This window comes from Podarcis muralis, chromosome 1 (genome assembly GCF_964188315.1).
Source record: "Podarcis muralis chromosome 1, rPodMur119.hap1.1, whole genome shotgun sequence".
Taxonomy (NCBI): domain Eukaryota; kingdom Metazoa; phylum Chordata; class Lepidosauria; order Squamata; family Lacertidae; genus Podarcis; species Podarcis muralis.
The window spans coordinates 33,002,944-33,025,417 of NC_135655.1; the positions used below are offsets into that span (position 1 = coordinate 33,002,944).

The following is a 22,474-nucleotide window of genomic DNA, read 5'->3' on the forward strand; positions in this document are numbered from 1 at the left end:
TCAAAGGTTAGCTGTGTTTATAGGTTATACTGTGAATTAGGTAGGTTCACCTTTAAATATGAACTGAATTGAATCCCTCCCACCCATTCCTAGTAGGGACACACAGAGAGGCATGCTTGATGGTATATAACTGGTATAGTCCTCCATGAGGGCTTTCAAATCTATTCCTAGACATTTTGTGGAAGGGAAATAAAACATTTTGTATTAGCAAGTTTCAGAAGCGTAGGGATAGGAACAAAGATTTCTGCAGATCTACCGTAACTCCTCATGCGCAAGGAGTTTCCCCAGCCACGCAGTCTGTCCCATTCAACAGAGAGGGAAATTCCACTCTCATTTCATGTGGCGCAAATTGAGCTGTCTCCTTGGTACACGGAAAATCCCATATGGTCAGGAAGCTCTTTGTGTATTTGAAATCTCACACCCCAGCTTACATGTTTTCAAACATATCCTAACCAAGGGGGTATGTGTGGTGCAGAAAGCTTCTTAAGGACCTACATCGTTTGCCAAATGCTATGAAAGGCGCCAGATTCCAAGCAAAAATCTAAGCAATCCACACACCCAGATACATGCTTTTTGTACTAGTGCTGCGCAGAAAATTTCTACTATTTCACCATCACAATTCTCCATCAGTTAATGAGGAAATACATTGTATTTGAAAGTGGTCATAGGGGTGGTTTGGTGAAATTCTCATAGGTGTAATGTGGATGAAAATGCCTTGCATTTGAGGTGGCTGAAGGGGGCTCATTTCTTCCATTTTACTTATCATCTCTTTGATATGTAAAGATAGTAAGAATATAGATACAAAAATAAAATTATGCAAAATCTTTGTTCGAACCCATGACACTGAGATTAAGAGTCTTAGGCTCTACCAACTGAGCTATCTAATATGTATTTTTTTCTGAGTAGATGGATAGGATTGCACTGTTTTAAAAAAAGCCATATGTGATTACACTATTTCAGTCCCAGCGATTTTAAATGAACAATTATGTACTTGTCTCATGAAAATCAAATAACTTATTTGTGACTTGATCAAGTTATACGTATGTTTACACCACAGTTCTTCTCTACTATATTTAAATCTACACTTAGTATTCTTCACATGTTCAATACTAGTATAATATATATTTTTAAAAAATCTTAACTTAAAAGTGAAATATTCAGATGATAAATTGGCAGTGGGGGGTAATTTTATAGTTGCATGCATGAAGTTTTCTCAATATAATATCTATGGAAATGGTAGTAAAATATTAAAGTATTTGTGTACATGAAGCCTTTAATAAGAAATAACAATTCAGCAATAATTAAGACCACTTTTACAAGATATACTGTAGTGCTGCTCACAGGTGTAAATTTTAGCTCTTTTACCCTCTGGCAGCCTCTCCAACCAGGTGCCCTCTAGCTTTTTTGGGACTACAACTCCCATCAGCGCCAGCCAGCACAGCCGTGCTTTCTGAATTTGAAACCCTGATCACAATCTTCTGAATTCCTGCACTGTGAATATCTCTGCTGACAAAAATGCTTGCTGCAATGTTCTTTATTTGCTGTTGGTTTTGTCATGACACACAAACACACCCCGCCAACCTTGTGCAGATAGAGTTTCGCTGAACTAGATCTCTTCCACTTTCCCCCTCTATGTGTACGAGAGAGACAAAAAGAGAGAGGAGCTTCTTTCCACGAAAAAGGCAAAACATTCTTGACTTAACTATTAAATAGAATAAGGAAAGTGCCATTGCAGTCTGGCAGTTTAAGAGGAAGAAAACCTCACTCTGTGTCCTTACGTAATGTTCATAGTTAAGCAGCTGCAAATGGAGAGGCTGAAAGATTGAAACATCCATCTGGAAATCGGCTATTAGATGTATACTGGCACGACTTACCAACATTTTATATCCTTGTAGTAGAAATGCAGTTTCCCTGAGGAGAAGCTAAAAAATGTTTGGTTTTGATTTTAGTTTAACCCTTAGCCCTGCTGCCTGCAAAGAGGCCAGAAGAGACTGGGTATCAGTCAAATACTAAGGTCTTCCATGGCCACCCCTAGCCCTGCTTGAAGGGGTTGAAAGTTGTCATTCAGCACCACCTTGCTAGAGGGACCTGGCCGCCTTTCTCCCCACAGTCCACCTATTCAGTCTTTTCTAGCCAACAGAAGGGCAGAATAATAAGACTGGCAAGCACTTTTCTGAAAAAAAGATTGTTTTGATACTTAAAGCATTTCCCTCTCTCTCCCTCTTACAAAAATACTGACATTTGATTTCAGCTGGTCTGAGTTGCAGGGTGATCCTTCTAAGTGTGGGAAATAGGGTTGCAAGATCTCCATGTCTGACCTGAAGTCTCCAGGTTTGTCTGGAAGGTGGGTAACACTACCTTTAATTCTATATCTATATACCTATATCCAGGGCTTTTTTGAGCCAGAACTTGCCAGAACTCAGTTCCGGCACCTCTCAGGTGTGGGAGGCCGTCACTGTGAGTTCTGCTATCTCTTTTTCTAGAAAAATAGCACTGTCTTCCTTCCTTCCTTCCTTCCTTCCTTCCTTCCTTCCTTCCTTCCTTCCTTCCTTTCTTTCTTTGAGAGCCAGTGTGGTGTAGTGGTTAAGAGAGGTGGACTCGTAATCTGGTGAACTGGGTTCGCGTCTCCACTCCTCCACATGCAGCTGCTGGGTGACCTTGGGCCAGTCACACTTCTTTGAAGTCTCTCAGCCTCACTCAGGGAAAGGAGAAAGTTAGCCGCTTTGAGACTCCTTCGGGTAGTGATAAAGCGGGATATCAAATCCAAACTCTTCTTCTTCTAGCTATCTATCACTCCACACAGAGAGAGAGACAGGGGGAGCTCAAGAGAGCACTTCAACCTGGCAGGAGCCAGTTGCAAATTATATTATAGAGACTCTGATGCATCTGTCTTTGTTTGCTCTCTTCTTCCCATTAACATCCATCTCCAAGGCCTGCCCCATGACATTATCAGGGGCCGACCCGAGGCCTCAGATTTGGGTTCTGACATCTCAGTTTCTGGGATGCTCCTGACCTGGGAACTTTGGTGGAACATCCGTAGCTTAGTGCATGCAAAAGCCCTCAAGTTCAATCCCTGGCATCTCTGAATACAGCTTCGAAAGACTCCTGTCTGAAACCCTGAAGAGGTACTGCCAGTGGCCGGAATCCCCATGATGTGGGCGGCATCCCTCTGCCCCCAATCCGGGTCACTGGGGGTCCTGGATGCCTGTCTGCAACCCCACCCCCCAGGAAAGGGGAGTGGACATCTAGATGAAGCACTGGCTTGATAAGGAAGGCAGCTTCTTATGAAGGGGAGAGTTAGAGAGATACCTCGAAAGTTGTTTGCTGTATAACATAATTTTATACAGCATGGTCCCTGTGTTTTCTATTTAGCCAATTATTTTCAAAAGTATGGAAATATTATGAAACATAGTCCTTCCTGGTCTGTATCACCTGATATTGCAGGTAGGTTCATTTACCTATTTTGCTTGTTTATTTACATCTATACCTGACTTTCATGTGGTAAAATCAAGTTCAAAACACAAATCACAACAAAAATTATAAATAATAATGACTCTCTCTCTCTCTCTCTCTCTCTCTCTCTCTCTCTCTCTCTCTCTATATATATATATATATATATATATGTATTTGTATAAATATAAAAATAATAATGACAAAAAATATACAGCAGGAATTCCACCCCCAACAAAACACCATCATTAAAATTGTATCAGCCACAGCAGACATAAAACCTATTATCAAAGGTTCAACTAAAAATGCCTGCTGAAATAAAGTAGTTTTAACAGCCTGTTTAAATGGAGGCAAAGAGGGGGCCTGATTAGCCTCTCTTGGGAGACTATTCCATCCTTTAGGTCCTGAAGAGGCCCTGCCTCTCATCTCCACCAGCTGCGCTTGTGTTGGCAATGTGACAGGAAGAAGAGTCTCAAAAGCTGAGCTCAGATCAGAACCTTCAGCAGGTTCCTTCCTTGGGGAAGAGGTGATTCCTGAAAGGCAGAATATCCTGGCTTAACTTATTGGAATGCTCTCTCATGTAGAAGATACACCCACATGTGAAGAGCTAAACTTTCAGGAAAAAGGTTTTAAAGTTTTTTTTCCCAGTGCGCTGCTGTGAACTCAGAGGTGCTTTACTTCAGAGTCAGCAGTATGTACACTATTGCACTCTCAGTCTAGATTTCTCTTTAATGTCCTACCTTTCCACCTGCAGAAATTATTTACAAGGAGTATCATGCACATGTTTCAGTGATCATAGAAGGATGTTTTGTGTAGCTGTGCATTCACAGAGATAGCTACAGGGTGCTTGATGAAATACCACATATAGGAAAGACTGCCTGAAGAAAACAAGGGTCTGTTTTCATCATCCCCAAACCCCTCCAAAAATACATACTGGTCTCAGGTGTGTGTGATTGTTATTAGCACCAAACATACAGAGAGAAAAGGCTTAAACCTTCCTTCTCCATGCACTGTGGTGCTGAGGACAATTGTCCCCTTTGGTGTTTATTTTTAAAGAACCACCACAACACGATGTGATTGCTAATCAAGTTATTGGCATAACATATATGTTATGTGTGGTGTAATGGTTAGAGTGTTGGACTAAGACCTGGGAGAGCAGGGTTCGAATTCCCACTCAGCCATGAAGCTCACTGGGTGACCGTGGGCCAGTCACTGCATCTCAGCCTAACCTACCTCACAGGGCTGTTGTAGGGATTAAATGAAGAGGAGGAGAACCATTTTTTGCCACTTTGACATCCTGGGAAGATAAAGGTGGTATATAAAAGTCTTTAATAGATAATGTTAAATAAATATAGGTAGACCCTCAGTATAGTGTCCAAATTTCAGTACAACCTGACGCCCCAAGTGTTGGGTCAATCTGCCATTTCCTGAGATACACTGGGCTGAATCTTACTGGTTCCGAAGCGACACTCCTACAGCATGAAACCAGAGATTTCTTCCTTTTTCCAGTATTTATTTAGTAGATAGTTTCAGATTTATATTTTGTTGAAATGTCTGCAATGGTACAGTACTTAGGAGCAGGTCATAGGGCTTATAGACTGTTGAATATGTGACAAGGAGGCTGTAAAAGATCTGGTCAGATGAAGTTAATTAACAGCAAATGAAGGACAGCTGCTTTTTATGTATGTAGCACATCTTTGATCTGCTCTACCCTTCAGACCTCTGTGGACAAGGTAGTTAAATACAAACTAGGAGGCCTATTTTAAAGACATTAAGGCCCTCAGGGGCAAGGAGTGACAGTCCGTGCAGCCATGAGCTGTTAGCGTTATTCATTAGAGAACTTTAAACATGTCAGAAAAATAGAGTAATGTCCCTGCACTTAGTTCAGCCTGAACACTGAAGATTACCACAGCTTTGGGACGTATGAATGGACCAGCGTCTGGCAGTGAGTTTCTCGAGAAGGATTTGTTATGCAGGGAAAGAATAATCATGTGTGTGAGAGAGAGTTCAATGAATTATCAGGTCACCTTACATAATCAATAGGTGTGTGTGTGTGTGTGTGTGTGTGTGTGTGTGTGTGTGTATGCACAGTCACAAGAGATGGGCAGAATCCTAAAGGTGGAGGATTGTAGTGGGGAGGGGTGGGATTTTGTGAGGAGATGGGATGGGAGGAGATTTTAAAATAAATAAATTAAATGGCAGGTGACCAAAATAACTTTAGTTCAGTTGATTTATTTTTTTGCTGCCAGTTGTCCACTACTTCAATTTCAAGAATATTTTAAATTCACAAAGATATAAATAGGTTGTGAACCACTCGGGGATCTTTGAGTGAAGGGCGGTATACAAATTTAATTAATAATAATAGCAATAATTCCAATAAAAAGTCAAAAATTTAACTAATAATTAACCAATAATAATTAATAGTGACATGTTTTCAGAACCTTTGCCTTCATATAACATTAGACCTGCAGACTGAGATGTTCCACAATTTGAACATGAATCAAGAACTGGCAAAACAACTTGAATTCAACTCTCCTTAAATGTTTTATAGTGACTTTTTGGTACCTATATTAGACAACAACATAAAACATAAGATGAGCAATGGCTATTTTTCAAATAATAGGGAGGAATTCAGCGTTGTGCTAAAATGAATGTCCCATCAGTGCAAGCATTTCAGGTTACCAGACAGAATGATTGCCCTTCTCCATCCCCACATGCTGTTCTGGGGGTTCTCCTAACCCCAAACAATTTTGAGGGTAACAATGGGTGAAGTAAGCCCAGTGGTTCAAGCAGATGGTCTTGTGCAGGGGCCGGGCTTCCAGTGAGCAGACTCATTAGGAGAATCTCTCCTGTTATGCTCACTCTTTCAGAAACTATTGTGGGGAAGCAGAGGATGGAAAACTCCCTCCATCCCCCCTACCACTACCTCTATTCAAAATACACTATCCAGAAACTTCTTCAAAGATCACTGGGGTTGCATTACATGCATTTGTGTGTAATACAGTGGTACCTCAGGTTAAGTACTTAATTCATTCCGGAGGTCCGTACTTAACCTGAAACTGTTCTTAACCTGAAGCACCTCTTTAGCTAATGGGGCCTCCTGCTTCCGCCACGCTGCCGCTGCATGATTTCTGCTCTCATCCTGAAGCAAAGTTCTTAACTTGAGGTAATATTTCTGGGTTAGTGGAGGCTGTAACCTGAAGCGTATGTAACCTGAAGCGAATGTGACCCGAGGTACCACTGTATGTAGTTTTACCTTTAGCAAAGCTAAACAGCAATGGGAGAGAAATGGTTTTAATCGTGGAGTACAGAAGAGGTAATGGGACGCAGGGGGCGCTGTGGTCTAAACCACTGAACCTAGGAGTTGCCGATCAGAAGGTTGGCAGTTCAAATCCCCGTGACAGAGTGAGCTCCCGTTGCTCAGTCCCTGCTCCTGCCAACCTAGCAGTTTGAAAGCACATCAAAGTGCAAGTTGATAAATAGGTACCGCTCCAGCGGGAAGGTAAATGGCATTTCTGTGCGCTGCTCTGGTTCGTCAGAAGTGGCTTAGTCATGCTGGCCAAGTACAGTGGTACTTTGGGTTACAGACGTTTCAGGTTACAGGCTCTGCTAACCCAGAAATAGTACCTCGGGTTAAGAACTTTGCCTCAGGATGAGAACAGAAATCATGTGGCAGCAGCGGGAGGCCTCATTAGCTAAAGTGGTACCTCAGGTTAAGAACAGTTTCAGGTTAAGAACGGACCTCCGGAACGAATTAAGTTCTTAACCCGAGGTACTACTGTACACTGTCTTGAACCATCCCATCTTTATAGCTAACCTTAAAGGATGGAAAACTTACCTTTTACAATTTAAGACTGTGCAACGGCAATTTTCCCCTCAATGGTTTATTTTATATACATCAGACAGGTCCATTGTTAAGATTTCATACAGTGGCTTGTTTAAACCTGTAGCTGTTCATGTTTTTGTCCCAGTGTGGAATCAATGGCTGTATCTTTTCTGCTTCAAGTCTAGATTATGGACTGAACAGCACTCTTAATAATGTTTTGTGGTGTTTCAAGCATTTGTCATGTCAAAAAACATTCTTTTGGCACCAAAGGTACTGATTTTGAAATTGAAAAACAAAACAAAACACCACTTTATCAAGACCAAATAATAATTAGCTCAAGTCATGTTTAACAATTTCACAGTCAGATGTATTTTTACAACAGGATAGCAAGATACATATTGCAATATTTATTGTTATTTTGCATATTTTGACAGTATGTGTTTGAATGCCAAAACAAATATACACAGCTCCAGCTATATAATATACAGTGCTTGACATGTGTTTCTCTCTATGAGCAAATTTCCATTGTGTTTTGCTTCCTCTGTGACTATCTTATTCCAGGAAAATGAATAAAGCACACTGAGGAGGGTGAATAATACACTAAAGGGGATATCTGCAATAAAATGCATGCATGCATCATACTTCCCAGACCTATCTAAATGGTGGAACAATATATATAGAATGTTGAGTCTCTAATATCAGTCACATCTATATAGGTAGTAGCACTTGGAAAACAAGTGGAAGCCACAGTTTTTCTTTTCTTTCTTTTGCTATTGATGTATTTTAATTTCCTTGTTGTTTGATCTAGCACATGTTAATTTCAAAGATAATTTTAAGATATCTGATGGGCATATTTTTGTGAGACCATTGTCCTTTGAGAGTGGGAAGGGGGATATTGAGTTACTCATAGCGGGGTATTGAAGAATCTTGAATTTCCTGAAATTTCAAATTTGAATATGAGGTGGCCAAGCTTCCCCATGCCCTGCTCTGGCTACTCAAGGTGCATTCGTGGGACAGAGTGCCGTGATATAATAAGTCCCAGAAATGCTTTCAAAGCAGTGAAGCCACAGCTTGAAGCAGTGGTAGGGCTTTCTTGTTTACTGTTGAAAAAAGGAAGAAAAAGACAACGACGATTCACATTGGAAAGGTCTATGTGATCTGAATACAAAGCTGAGTATCGAAGCTGATACACAGATGGCACCTCACCGCAGAACAATTAGATCATAGAAACAGAAGGTTCCCAACTGGGTGTTGGAGGAGCTGTAAGGAATGAAGGTATCTTGAATGTGGTCCTTGTGTTTTCATGCATATTGGAAAATTTAGCTTTGAACTTATTTGAGAAATAGTGCAACAACCCATTCTGTTATACACACAGCTGCAAATGAACTCTGCGGTCCTCTACCGTGAAGGCTTTTCTTGAGGAACCTATCCAATCCAACCAGAATAGAAATTGCCCAAAGCTGGAAAACAGCCACAAGATATCCCAGCCTTTGCCCAAATGGTGCCTTCCAGCTGTTTGGACTACAAATCCCATCAGCACCAGCCATCAAAAAGGCATGTGGTTGATGAAGGCTGGACTACACAGTTAACAGAAACTCACATATTGCAGTAGATAAACAGGAGGCATCACTAAAGAAGGTTTATTTATGTGGTCTTCATTTAAATCATGTGTAAATAAAGGGTTTCCTGGGCAAAGACCACTGGTTGTCTACTCTTTGGATGAGACAACATTACTCAAAAAGAAACATAATTGATAATTACCTATTAAAATACCTGTTAAAATACATTGTCAAATAGCTGTCATTTGTCAATGTATTTTAACAGGTATTGTAATAGGTAATTATCAATTATGTTTTCCCCATTGAGTAGACACTATTTGCAGTTGCTATTGTGTTCATAATTTCTGTAGAAATTCAGTAAAAAAAATTGCAAAGAAATTTTTGTTATTATTCTTTAGATTTAATTCTTCAGTTTAATCCAATCTTCAGGGAGTAGTTTTGCCTTCCCCGCTCTGAATTTATGACAATTTATATTGCTATATGATTTGGCTTCAGCTAAGTTCCACACAGTTCACTGTGTGAGAATTAAATGTTGTTCTCTCATGGAAATTAATGGGAGTTAAAAATGCTAGACTTTGGCTGGACTGTGTCTACTTATTTATAAATAGTTTTTAAGTAAGTGGTCTAGGATTCTATCTTAAGCCTTCCATTCAAGCTCCATGTGCACTCCTGTGCGTCTGTGTAACTCCTATCAAGGCATTAAATTATGAGAAACACATTGTTCATAAGAGCCTGATTAGTAAATTAGGTGATATGATAAAAGGATGCACACAGTTGATAGGCATTGTCTGAAAGAGGTGCCTTCCTTCTAATGCTTTAATCTACAACTCAAGATTGCTAGAAATGTAACAGGGCCACCATAGTTTCTGGGCTACTTTTCAAGTAGGATGCTTTAAGTGTTATCAGAACCATTACTATTGATGAGAAAATGTGTATTGTTTCTTATCTGTCCCACCATTTTTTGCATAGCTTGCGTGTTCGTTTTTATTTTTTTAATAAGGCCCCCTTTCCATATCTGTATACATTCTTGGTTATTATGCAGAGAGTGCTGCCTTGGGAAATCAACTAACTATGCAAACCTACTGTATAATTAAATGATGAGAACAAAGAAAAGATTTTTATCCTTTCGGAAACACAGAAAGCTAACAGAATCGTGAAGTTACCAAAACATAGTTCTTGCCAATGGAAATGGAATTCATCTGATTCATTTGCTGGGAAAATGCCTGCATTAAAAATTTGTGTTGTGCAGGCTAAGAAATTAAAACTAGTGCTGCGCCAAATTTGCATGAGGTTTGGGATTTGATGCAAAAAAGAGGGGTTTGGGGGATTTCAGAAAGCTCGTTGGGGGAAAAACTTGTCAGACATTGGGCAGACTTGTAGACGTGACAAACTGGAACGTGTCCAGAGGACGGCAACCAAAATGGTCAAAGGCCTGGAAACGATGCCTTATGAGGAACGGCTAAGGGAGCTGGGCATGTTTAGCCTGGAGAAGAGGAGGTTAAGGGGTGATATGATAGCCATGTTCAAATATATAAAAGGATGTCACATAGAGGAGGGAGAAAGGTTGTTTTCTGCTGCTCCAGAGAAGCGGACACGGAGCAATGGATCCAAACTACAAGAAAGAAGATTCCACCTAAACATTAGGAAGAACTTCCTGACAGTAAGAGCTGTTTGACAGTGGAATTTGCTGCCAAGGAGTGTGGTGGAGTCTCCTTCTTTGGAGGTCTTTAAGCAGAGGATTGACAACCATATGTCAGGAGTGCTCTGATGGTGTTTCCTGCTTGGCAGGGGGTTGGACTCGATGGCCCTTGTGGTCTCGTCCAACTCTATGATTCTATGATTCTATGATTCTATGTAATGGATTTCATTTTATATTATTGCCGGCTGATGAAGAATTATCATTGAAACAGTTCATTATCTTGGAAGAACTGTTCTGTCTGCTGCTGTGCTCGGAGCACCCTTTTGTGATGTTTGGAGCACCTACCCTCTCACTTCTGTGTTGCTGTTCTCACTCTTGACAACATTTTGGATATGATATTTCCTGTGAAAAGGCATTCAGCTTCAATTTCAGCCATTCTTTATAGTGACATACCATTCTAATCATTCTGCTTATGGAATAGTTACTTGACTCTTATTAGTTTGTGACTCCATACACCGTTTATGAATTTGGAAACAGTTTGATAGTGTTATATAAATATTGTCAATATATTATTAGCCTATGTGTTGCTTGGTGTTGTTCAGATTGCTGACTGAGGGAGCAAGGGTCCTGGGCTCTACCGCCTAGATCCCTGGTTTTACTGCTTTGGCAACTTACAAAACCTTTCCTTGGTAGTCTTTCATGATTGCTCACATCTATAGGCAAACACTGATAATGTTGCTGCTACAGCACCATTTTCTAGACCTGTCTTCTCCCTTCCTTCCTTCCTTCCTTCCTTCCTTCCTTCCTTCCTTCCTTCCTTCCTTCCTTCCTTCTCACAATCAGTTGGGGTCACAATGTGATATTCTCCCCACGCCACCACAATCATTTAGTAGGCCCACAACTTACATGGGGGTTACGTTCTGCAGATCATGCATAAATCCAAAATTATGTATAGTCAAAACACATTGGGTTCAATTGTGGGTGGGATTGCCAAAGTCATTTTTTAAGGAATCCTGTCCCCTTTCCACACACTTTTTTTATTTTTTGCCGCACGCGTAAAGCTGAATGCGCCCAAGTTAAATGTGCCTAAATTGCGGTGTTACTGGAATTAGATGTGGTTATTTGATGATATCATGGAGGGCACAGAAAGGCCACCCATTCTTCTGATCAAGAAGGATCACGCTCCTATTCTCCAAGCAACTGAGAGGTGTTCCCTATGCTGTAGAGGAAATAGTACATTCCTCTTTCCTCATTTCCGCCCTGCCAGCTCAAACCACTTAGGATTGCAGCCTAATTCCTGGGATGACAATTTCTTGGCTCAAATCTCAGAGTTGAGAGCATTTTTTAAAAAATGTGGGTTTTTTGTTTTTGTTTACAAAAATTCACCTCTTCACAAAACTTTCCCTTATCTCCCAAAGAAGATCCTTGGAGAATGTTAAGAAGAATATGCAATGCCTTTGTGTTATAATTGTTCTCTTCTCTGAGCACATTTTGCACGGGAACACTTTATACTTCAATAATTGTAGAGATCAAATGTATTTACCAGGCTTCTCTATCATCTTACAGGTCTTGTAGAAATTTGTCTGATGCACCCCCTCGATGTGGTGAAAACCAGGTAAGGTTCTGCTTGAACAAGTTTTATTGACACTGGAAGACATCCAAATTGGAAGCTGTCAGAACTTAAAAAGCTAGAACTTGTCCAAGTAAGATAACTTCTCCCTTTAATGGCATTTATATTTACTTACTGTTTTTCATAGCATTTGACAGGCAGAATTTGAATAGCATGATGCATTTCTGCTTGGAGGTCATCTGGAGGTGCTAAATACTTCTTTATTAAATGTACTCTTCATGTGACAGCCTGAGATCCTATTCTATTAAAAGTGAAGCGGGGAGGCAGCATAGTTATATTTTCTTTCCTACCATATTTATCATGTGAAGTAATGTTTTGACTTGAAACTAGAAATGTCATGTTGCCTTAAAAATAATATTGATGGTAAATGTGGCCTGAGACAGTTAATCGTGTTTTCAAAACTCAGCAAAAATGAGATTTATTTTCCCCCAAACCTGTATTTGCACATGCTTGTTGGGTGGTTTCATGCTTGCTACCTATTGGGCACATTCAGTGACTTCCAACAATACATTTGTGGCTGGGCAATTACACTGGCTTGTCAGTTTGGAAAAACACTAGCCCAAACATTTCATTTCAAATAATAATAATAATAATAATAATAATAATAATAATAATAATTGTTGTTGACCTCCGTCTGTCTCAAAAGACAATGAAAGGTGCCTCCAAGGATGAAGTCAAACCACTGCATTAGCAGCACCGGTGACCTCCCTAGGGTGCAAGCCTGGGCAGGGTTTATGGAGGTCCTGGGCTGCCCTGATGATAAGACCCTCTGATCTGGTCCAAAGGAAACCAAAACAATGTTTGGCCCAGCTTGGCTACAGGAGTTCCCAGAAGGAGGTGTACAAGGCGTCATCCTACCATCTGGATTTGTATAGGGTTTACTCCTTAGCCTTTTCTTCTCCCAAAGATATCCTACAAGGCAGCCGAGGTTTAAGATCAAATATTTTACCCCTTCCTAGATGAACTACCTTTCCCATCTGCCCCCCCCACTTTCCTCTGCAGCACATGCAGAAACCAACTTCTTGACCATTGGACCCACTATTGGTCTCATTCACTCCATCTGCCAGGTAGTAATAGTAGCAGTAGTAGGTAAACGGTGTTTCCATGCACTCTGGGTTCTGTCACGCTTCTGCGTTGCGCCAGAAGCAGAAAGCAGACCCGGAAAGCTGTCTGTGGACAAACACTGGATCCCTCGGCCTGAAAGCGAGATGAGCACCACAACCCCATAGTTGCCTTTGACTGGGTCCTTTACCTTTTACCTAGTAGCAGTAGTAGTAGTAATGATGATGATAATGTTTTAGGTTACAGAGGAAAATTGCAGCAGAAAATTTCACCATATGTTGTCAAGTTAAACACGAGTCCCATTAATTTCAAGGGTCAAACAAGACTTGATTGGGATGGTCATGTTTTGGGTTTTTTTACAAGTCTGCCCCGTTAATGAAGTATGGGGTGATCTGTTTTTTATATGAAAAGGTCTGGTGAATAAAGGACTCTAACATCCCCCTGTAGTGTACTCTGATGCATCAAGGAATTTTCTTTCCAGTCCAGCTCACTTCCCCTATCCAAGATAGCCTGGGATTGAATTGCTTTAAGGTAAGATAGGGGAATCAAGGCCTTTGTCTGCCTCTATCATCCCAGGTTTGGCTCTAAATTTGGCTGGTTTTGACAGACTTCGGCATTGCATCAACAGAGCATTGGATACAAAGCAATTTTGTGCTAACACTTGTGCTATTTCTTCATCACAAAGCAATGAAAGCAAGGACAGATGGAATAAACCAGGAAAAATAAAATAATAAATATTTGCATGGATTTATAAGTGATTTTTCTTCTCCTTGTCCTTTGTGTTTGCACCTACAAATATTTGTGTAGTTGAGTTTTGCTGGCGTAAAGTTTCCTGAAAGAGAAACTTCTGTGTTGCCTGAGCAAGTATCCTCAGATACCAAGCTGTCAGTTCAGATGCATATGTTTGCCCTCAGTTACCTGGGCTTCATCTTAAGGGGGGGACAAAAACAATATTGTTCAGATAGGCATATACAATCAGTAAATAAAGACTTGCTCAGTCAAAAAAGAAAAACTTCCAAAGTACAAATACTGTAGATCCCTCCTGTCCATTTTGCAGAAATTCATCAAGTAGAAAACAATCTTACAATTTCCCAGATGTAGTTCTCTCCCCATTCTAATTCTGATATGTTTGAGCAACGTGCATTTGAAAATTGAATCATGCACCCACTTACTGGGTATTGGACAGACACCTTCTTAGATTCAAGAAAAGTCTGTTTTCACATTGAACCCCATTGGGGAGGGAGAGAATGCTACCATAAGCAGCTGGGTGTTCTGCAACAAGTTGGAAGAAACCGTTTGCACTTTTACATTTTGCTGCTTAACATTTTTGGAATATGTTTGCAGCTTTGGAGTGCTCCTCAACCAGTGTACAGGAAAAGCAGGATACAGAGACATCCTCATCTCTTATTCCCTGTGGCCCACCACAGGAAGGGCCATAGCTCAGAAAGAAGAACCGTAGGACCCTAGCAATGGTGTTCAAGGTCCCGGGTGTAATCCCAAGCATCTCCAGGCAGAGTTGGGAAAGGCCTTGAGAGCTGCTATCAGTTGCTGAGCTAGAGGAACCGATGGTCTGACTCAGTGGCGTAGCGTGGGGGGTGCGGGGGGGGCCGGCCGCACCGGGCGCAGCATCTGGGGTTAGGGCAAATCCACAGGTTAGGGGGCGCAAATCCACGGGTTAGGGGGCGCAAATTATTTGCCTTGCCCCGGGTGCTGACAACCCACGCTACGCCACTGGTCTGACTCCATATTCCTATGCTGCTGCTGGCATGGCAACTCTGAATGTGATCTGCATCCCTTTCAAACATTTTGACTCATACATAGTGTACTGCCATGTGGAAGTATTTTTCCTGCAAACAACATCCTGTGCATATAAAAATAGATTATGAGGATGAAGGGATCCAAATCTGCCTAATCTTCTGCCAGACATGCTAATATTTGGGCTATATCTCAATAGCGGAGCCGATGCTTTGCATGCAAAAGGTTCCAGGTAGGGGTGGGAAAGACTCTCCTCCCAGAGAGTAGCTCTTACAAATTGTATGAATGAGAGAGAGAGAGAGAGCATGAAGACAGACATTTGCCATCTGAAGTGATTTCAGATCTACTTATAGTCCAGCAAGAACTATTTTGCTCTTTTTGTAGGTTGGACCAGAGGCAAACCATGATGACAAATATTTTGAGTTGAAGAATCCCATAAGGATTTAAGATTAGAGTGAGCATAGGGACACAATAATGAAGCAACTTGGGCCAGCTCACTTTTAACCAAATTACATTAAGTAAGCACTCCTGGGTTTTGAGAGTTTTTTTATGTGTTGCATTATCTAGCTTTCATAGCTTGCTACTGCCTGCTACTTAAAACAATACTCTAGGTCAAAAGCTTTTGGACTGAACATGACTGAACATGTTCCATAGCAAGAGCTCATTTCTAGCAAAAGACTAATCTCACATTTATTTCTACCGGCTATTCTGTTCCAGTTTATTCTTGTGTCCTAACTTCTGATGTTTTGGCCTTATTAGAGTAGCTGTGTTTCCTACATGTGTTTCTGATCGCTTTCCAGCTGTTGTTTTGTAAGTGCTTTTGCCCTCTTTGATTCTTTGCATTTTTTCTAGTTAAGTAAGCACTGCCGAAATTTATTCTAAAAATGCTCAAGTTCAAGGTAGTTATTACTATCTGGTGCTTCTTTGTTTCTAACCTTACGTGGATTCACAACGGTGACCAATTTTGGTGGTCTTGTTAAATAGCGTATATTGTATGTAGCTAGGACAATTCATAAGCCCTGTGCCAAGTCTGAAGTGTATTAGTCATTTATTTATTCATTCATTCTTTTATACATACTGTTATTGGTCTTTATTGAGTGCCATTATACTCCATTATAAGATTCTCTAGTTGGCCGTCTGTTTTTAGCATTCAGAATATGTTTTCTTATAAGATCTTTTGTTTCAAACTTCCCACCATTGGACTTTATCTGGCTTAGGGTCATTTCAATGTGGATGTCTTCCAAGGTGCCATCATTTGCATGTTGTTTTGCTTCCACTTAGAATCGGTTAGAAATTAATATGGGCGTGTTGACTAATAATTCCAACTCAGTAACCTGTTCCAAGTTAACTCTTGCCCCCAGACTGAAGAATGCTGTTGAAATGCAAGCTAAACATATGATTTATTCTAACAAGTTTCTAGTTATCTACAGAGATGACACCAAAGGTCTGGGTGTTGATTTTGGCCAATATTTTCTTAGGTCACCCTGCAGATTGGCTCCACCAAGAATCTGTTGAACAGGTGGCAGAGCATGCTAGGCACAAGAAAAGTTTGTTTGGCCACCATTGTTTAGCTGCATTGGTTTACTGATTGTTGAGGTATTGTGTGTTGAGATGAACAAAAGACTCCTCTATCAGAGTAGCAGCAAAGTAGGTGTCGGCGGAGCAGGGTGGGGGACTTGTATATTACAAAGCTGCTTGGTGCATGGAGCCCCTTTTGAGATTCCTGGCAGTGTTTTCCAGCGTAGTGTTTCATTCCATAGGCGTGCATAACAACCAATCACATATATGGAGAAAAGGAGGGGGGTCACTTGAAAGACACAAGCAGAGTGGAGGCTAAGTGTTTTTCCTGCAGCTGATCCCTGACACTAAGAATCAAGGCTTCTCTTATATTTACTGCCCGGTCATTGGATTTTTATTGGTCACACTAAAGTATTCTGTAATGTCAGAAGCTGCTTTTTTATATACAGATGGTTTCACAAAGCCATAGGTGTGACTGTGCTCGCACGTTGATCATCACATCTTAGTGGGACACAGGTGGCACTGTGGTCTAAACCACTGAGCCTCTTTGGCTTGCTGATTAGAAAGTCGGTGGTTCGAATCCCCGCGACAGGGTGAGCTCCCGTTGCTCTGTCCCAGCTCCTGCCAACCTAGCAGTTCAAAAGCACACTGGTGCAAGTAGATAAATAGGCACCACTGTGGCGTTTCCGTGCACTCTGGTTTCCATCACAGTGTTCCATTGTGCCAGAAGCAGTTTAGTCATGCTGGCTACATGACCCGGAAAGCTGTCTGTGGACAAACGCAGGTTCCCTCAGCCTGAAAAGTGAGATGAGTGCCACAACCCCATAGTTGCCTTTGACTGGACTTAACCATTCAGGGATTCTTTACCTTACCTTTTAAAAATTGCATCTTGCTCTTTCAACAGCTCACCCAAACCACAGGTGCTCCAGGCAGGTTTGAGGGGACCTTGCCTCTTTAGTGCTCTTTAGTGGTCCTGCTCCTATCTGGTTGAGTCCTAGTGGGAAGCAGCAGGCAGCAGCAGTGCTTTGAATCAGCACTGAATGTCACTGTTTAAATTTTCTGCAGTGCCCCTAATGTATTTCTCCAGGACATTGTGTGAAAATAAACTGGTCCACCACTGATAGGTGATTCAATGGACAGATTCATTTATTTTTAATGTGGGGAGGTAGGACATACATCAGTGGTGGGCCCTGCTGGTGGTGTTTGAGCCCTGGCAACTACCTCATATTGCAACATACTGATGAAAACCACCCACTTCTTCCTTCATATATTTGCTGTGGTGATGTGAGCCTCTGCAATCTATTGATGGATGGCTGCAATAGCTGGTCAAATTAAGAAAGACAGGAACCACATGGACAGGCTTAATCCTTTTTGTGAAATTCAAGCTTCCATCAGTTTAGGACAGTACCTGATATAGCTAAGTAGATAGCACAGTTTCCAATTATTACATGTAGAGTCTCCCCAACCCAAAATGGCAAATAGTCATAAGTGCCATGTGTAGGATAAGAAGATGCATGTGAATTCCTGAGCATGTCTCCATAATAAATTCACCCCCCCACCACCACCACCACTTTCTCACCTCATGGAGCAGATATAGTTTAATCTGAGGTTTTTTTAAAAAGCTCAGCATACAATCCTGTTTTAGACAGGCCTAATATTTGGTGTTCTCTCACTATATCTGTATGGACTACATTTTGATAATTTTATCAATTCCTTAATTTGAAATATTTTTAGTCCACCCTTCATCAAGCATTCCCAGACTGAGGACTAGAGGAATTTGAGGGTTTCTAAGTTTGCTTTTATGCTGCTTTCCACAACTGGTTAACCTTTCTGTATCACCATGTCCCCAGCAGCCAGAGGAGTGCCCCTGGTAATTTGTCAAGACGAAAAAGCTGGAGGGTTTCCTTCTGTAATCCACACTGGCAATTACGCCTTTGGAAAGCACATGCCAGCACAGCGTGTTTGCTTGCCCTGGTACAGTATCTCTGCTGAGAGAGAAAGGGAAATGTTTTCTTACAGTGGAAAAAGCTGCTGTTGATTAACTCTGGTCTCAGGCTGAAGTCGCAGGCTTCATTGTGGAAACTGCACAGTTGTTTCATTTGCCCCCCCCCCCCCACCGCAAAAAATAAATAAAATTAAAATGTTTTGTTTCATGATGTAGCCACACATCTATTCTTTCTGCTACGTACATGGTGAATGCAACTTCCACATGGGGGAGAAAAATCATTATTGGCTTCCGGATAAGTTACTTCCCCCATTTTCTGCCTTGAGGATTAATCTACTGAAAAAGCAGAGGACATAAGTAGCAGGTGCTCTCTAGAATGAGTTCCTGTGGAAACTGGCCAAATTTCCATTCAGAAATCTAACCCCAATGCTCCTGGCAGTATATTTAGTCTGAATGCAATACTTAGGGAGCTGCCTATGGGGGGAATGATGTGCCTCTTCCAGGCAAGGGTACACAATTACTAAAGGGCTGTGGGGAAATTGGGTCCTCCCTTAAAGAGTGAGTATTGTGGTGAGACCTGGACAACCGACACCCTGTGTTGTGGGTGGGTACAGTTGCTCAGCCACAACACCCAATTGGTAGGTCCCTTGAAGCTGGGTAGACTCTGGCCAATGGGACGCAGTCTAAACGGTTCGAGGAACCTATTTATGCCCATGCACATGACCCAGAGCTTCCTCTTTCGGCATGTGCATTCGGAACACCCGCCAACATCTCCCTACTTTTAAGGCTTGTTCGCTTGACCTTGCTATGCCGTTGTGTGTTGTCTGTCGTTGGGACAGGGGCACAGCAGGAATTTCCCCCTCTTGACTGATTGGCTGTTGCCATTTGGGTTTCGCCTGCCGCGTAGCAAATCGTCACAACTTGTAAGGTTGCGGATAGGCTCTGGTTCACGTGACAGGGATGGGAGAATGCTCTCGCCATCCCTATGTGAAGGGTATTCTGTTAAAGGAATCAAGGGACCCGATCGTTTGGTCAACTCATGTGAGGGGGTTGTGCTCGTGCCTGAGTCCAGGTGGAAATTTGGGTGGCGGTGTTAGTCCGTGCCTGGCTTTCTGCTTATTCAGGTGTTCACCCTTGGCTGACCTATGCTGGTGCCCTGGGTCAGCGCTACCTGCATGGCAGGGAGCTAGTCAAACCACAGCCTATGCAACCAGTCACTTTCTGTAATCAATAAAGTTGTGGCCTAAATTCTGCCAGAAACAAAAACAAAAATTTGAGTCAAGTGTGAATTTATTTAGGGGGGAGGTTTCTGGTTCTGAACACACAAAAGAATGGCTTTTTTCATTGTTGAATAAGACACTCATATTATGTTATTCTATTTAATCAGAGATGTAGGCTGTGTAGGGATATAAGGGGGCAGGTAAGGCATTGTTTTAATTAGGATGACCCTCCAAGGAGCCTTTCGCCTGGTCATCTGACTACATATCCTTTGGATTTCTATTTAATCTTCCTGAGCTTCCTCTGCCTCCCTGCTCTCCTTCCACTCTGCCAGTGAGCAGTGGCAAGGAGATAACTGACTGTGCTGCTTTGTGCATCCAGACTTCCCTGTGGCATCCTCTTCCAGGGCGCTTCTGTCCACCAGAGAGCCAAGAACCACTATCGGTCCAGAAACCGAGAAGGTTCAGTAATATTAACGCTTGTTAATATGATGTTCTTTGGGTGGGAAAAGTGGGGGATGTTTTCCACCTCCAGTAAATATGATATGTTTCCATTAATAATCCCTTCAGGTACAGTGGTACCTCACAAGACGAATGCCTCGCAAGACAAAAAACTCGCTAGACGAAAGGGTTTTTTGTTTTTTTGAGCTGCTTCGCAAGACGATTTCCCCTATGGGCTTGCTTCGCAAGACGGAAACGTCTTGCAAGTGTGTTTCCTTTTTCTTAACACAGTTAATACAGTTGCGACTTGACTTCGAGGAGCAACTCGTAGAATGCGGTGTGGTAGCCTTTTTTGAGGTTTTTAAAGACTTTGGTGATTTTTGAAGCTTTTCCAAAACTTTCCCGACACCGTGCTTCGCAAGACGAAAAAAATCGCAAGACGACAAAACTCGTGGAACGAATTAATTTCGTCTTGCGAGGCACCACTGTATACTTTATGCAGTTTTTATTTGTCCACGTGAATGCAAGAACTCACTTGCTGCAGCAGAGCAAAGGTAGCTACATGGGAACATAGGAAGCTGCCTTATAGAAAGCCAGACGGCTCAATATTATCAATGCTATCTACACTGACTGACAGCAGCTCCCCAGGATTTCAAATAGGGGTCTCTCCTAACCCTGCCTGGACATACCAGGAATTAAACCTGAGACCTTCTGCATGCAAAGCCTGCATATGACTACTGTGTTGTTTTTCAAAAACCCGTACATTAGGAAATCATGAAAGATATCTGGCAGGAGAAGAGATAGTGGATTATATTTACAAGAAAAATCTATTTTTATTTTTTATTTTTTAAATGGAAATTGGGGTTTGGAAGTGAGCAGATGTTGGAGCTGGAGGAGGAGGAGGAGGAGGAGAAGAAGAAGAAGAAGAAGAAGAAGAAGAAGAAGAAGAATCAAGGGTCTGAATACAAAGGAACAGATTCCCTCCCCCCATGTATACATTTTTAAAAGGGGTATTTAAAACGAGCAGCTGGGAAAGGTTAAATGGGATGAAGTTGGAGACATCCATGGAGCACATAAGATATTTCAAAACAATTTAACAGAGTGACTTGGGTGGGTTATTAACAGATGTTAATGATTTGTCGGTGGTATAAAACATTAAATCGCAATCGGGGTAGACTGTGGTCATGCCTAGTTTCTTACCCATGGACAAAAATTCAGGGTTAGACCACTGTCATGCCTGATTTCTAACCAGCAATGGAACATGTCTGAATTAAGTAACCAAGGAACCACTTTGTTTTAAAGATAAAACAAAGCCCCCCTATATTTAACTCTTTCCCCCTCCATGCAGCTAAGCTAATGTGAGATAATTCATGGGTACAGCCTCTGCTTAGCATAATTCTGAAGAAGAGGGATGCCCTATCTCTTTACAAGCCAGTTTGTGTGTGTGTGTTTTTCAGTTCACTGGCGATTTAAAATTTCCTAGTACGAAAGGAGAGCGCCGCAAATGCTTGAACGGCTGTACAACTGTAGCATTGCCAATAATTCTCATAAAAGTTGGACATTAGTGCTGTATTTAAATAAGGCCCTAAAAATAACTGTATTCAGCTAATGGTTGCCAAATAAATCCTGTAAATAAATAAAAAGTGAGATAATATCTTGCTTTATTAGCTTTCTGTGTGTTTTCGCCAACAGATGTAGCACTGTGTATTCTAGGCCTAGAGGGGCTTTTGAAGAAACAAGAATCTTCTGAGTGAGCAGCTTGAGTAAAAAAAATACTATCTTCAGTGTGTTCTTGGCAAGCGAGAGTTCAATTTTTATTATTCATTTCTCAAGAGGATGCAAAAATATGTCTAAAGAAGCAGCAACAATGTTTTAACCCTCTATAATTATACAGCGAAGTGGTGGACAGTGAGAGTACAACAAGATAAGCTGTGCTTGCACACAGAACAGAGCGATTCTTGAACTATTTTTAATTAGCCTTTTTGACGTGTATCATTTCGGAGATGAATGCACAGGCCTATTGCTCAATCAGTACCAGGGATTAGGACAAGAAGGAAGGAGACTCTTCACTGATGGGGAGAGCTACGGAGGCCCCCACTGCACCCACCAGGGTGAGAAGTTGCTGTTAGTGATTCCCCCACCAGTGGTAGCCCAAGATGGGGCACTGCAGGGTGGATGTGGGGTAGCTGTGGTTTGGAGTTGTCCCAACAAAAAAAGGAGGGAAATGACTCCAACTTCCAAGTGTCCTGATTTCCCAGGGACAGTCCTGGAATTATGAAAGGTGCCTTGGCTTCTGATTTGATCCCGGAATGTCCCTATTTTACCCGCCAGTGGGGACTTGGGGCAGTGCCGGATTTACGTTTAAGCTGAACAAGCTATAGCTTAGGGCCTCACTCTCTTGGGGCCCCCCAAAAATTTAAAGGAAAAAGCCC

At 41.7% G+C, this 22,474-nt stretch overlaps 1 protein-coding gene across 4 annotated transcripts in view; it reads left to right on the plus strand.

The window, feature by feature from the left end:
- SLC25A21 (solute carrier family 25 member 21) overlaps positions 1-22,474 on the plus strand; it is a 275,631-nt gene that overhangs the window by 130,547 nt on the left and 122,610 nt on the right. For all 4 annotated transcript variants that reach the window (XM_028720379.2, XM_028720389.2, XM_077925834.1 and 1 more), the window contains exon 2: positions 12,041-12,089. In XM_028720379.2, coding sequence (XP_028576212.2) covers positions 12,041-12,089 — 49 coding nt within the window. The remainder of the gene's footprint in view (positions 1-12,040; positions 12,090-22,474) is intronic.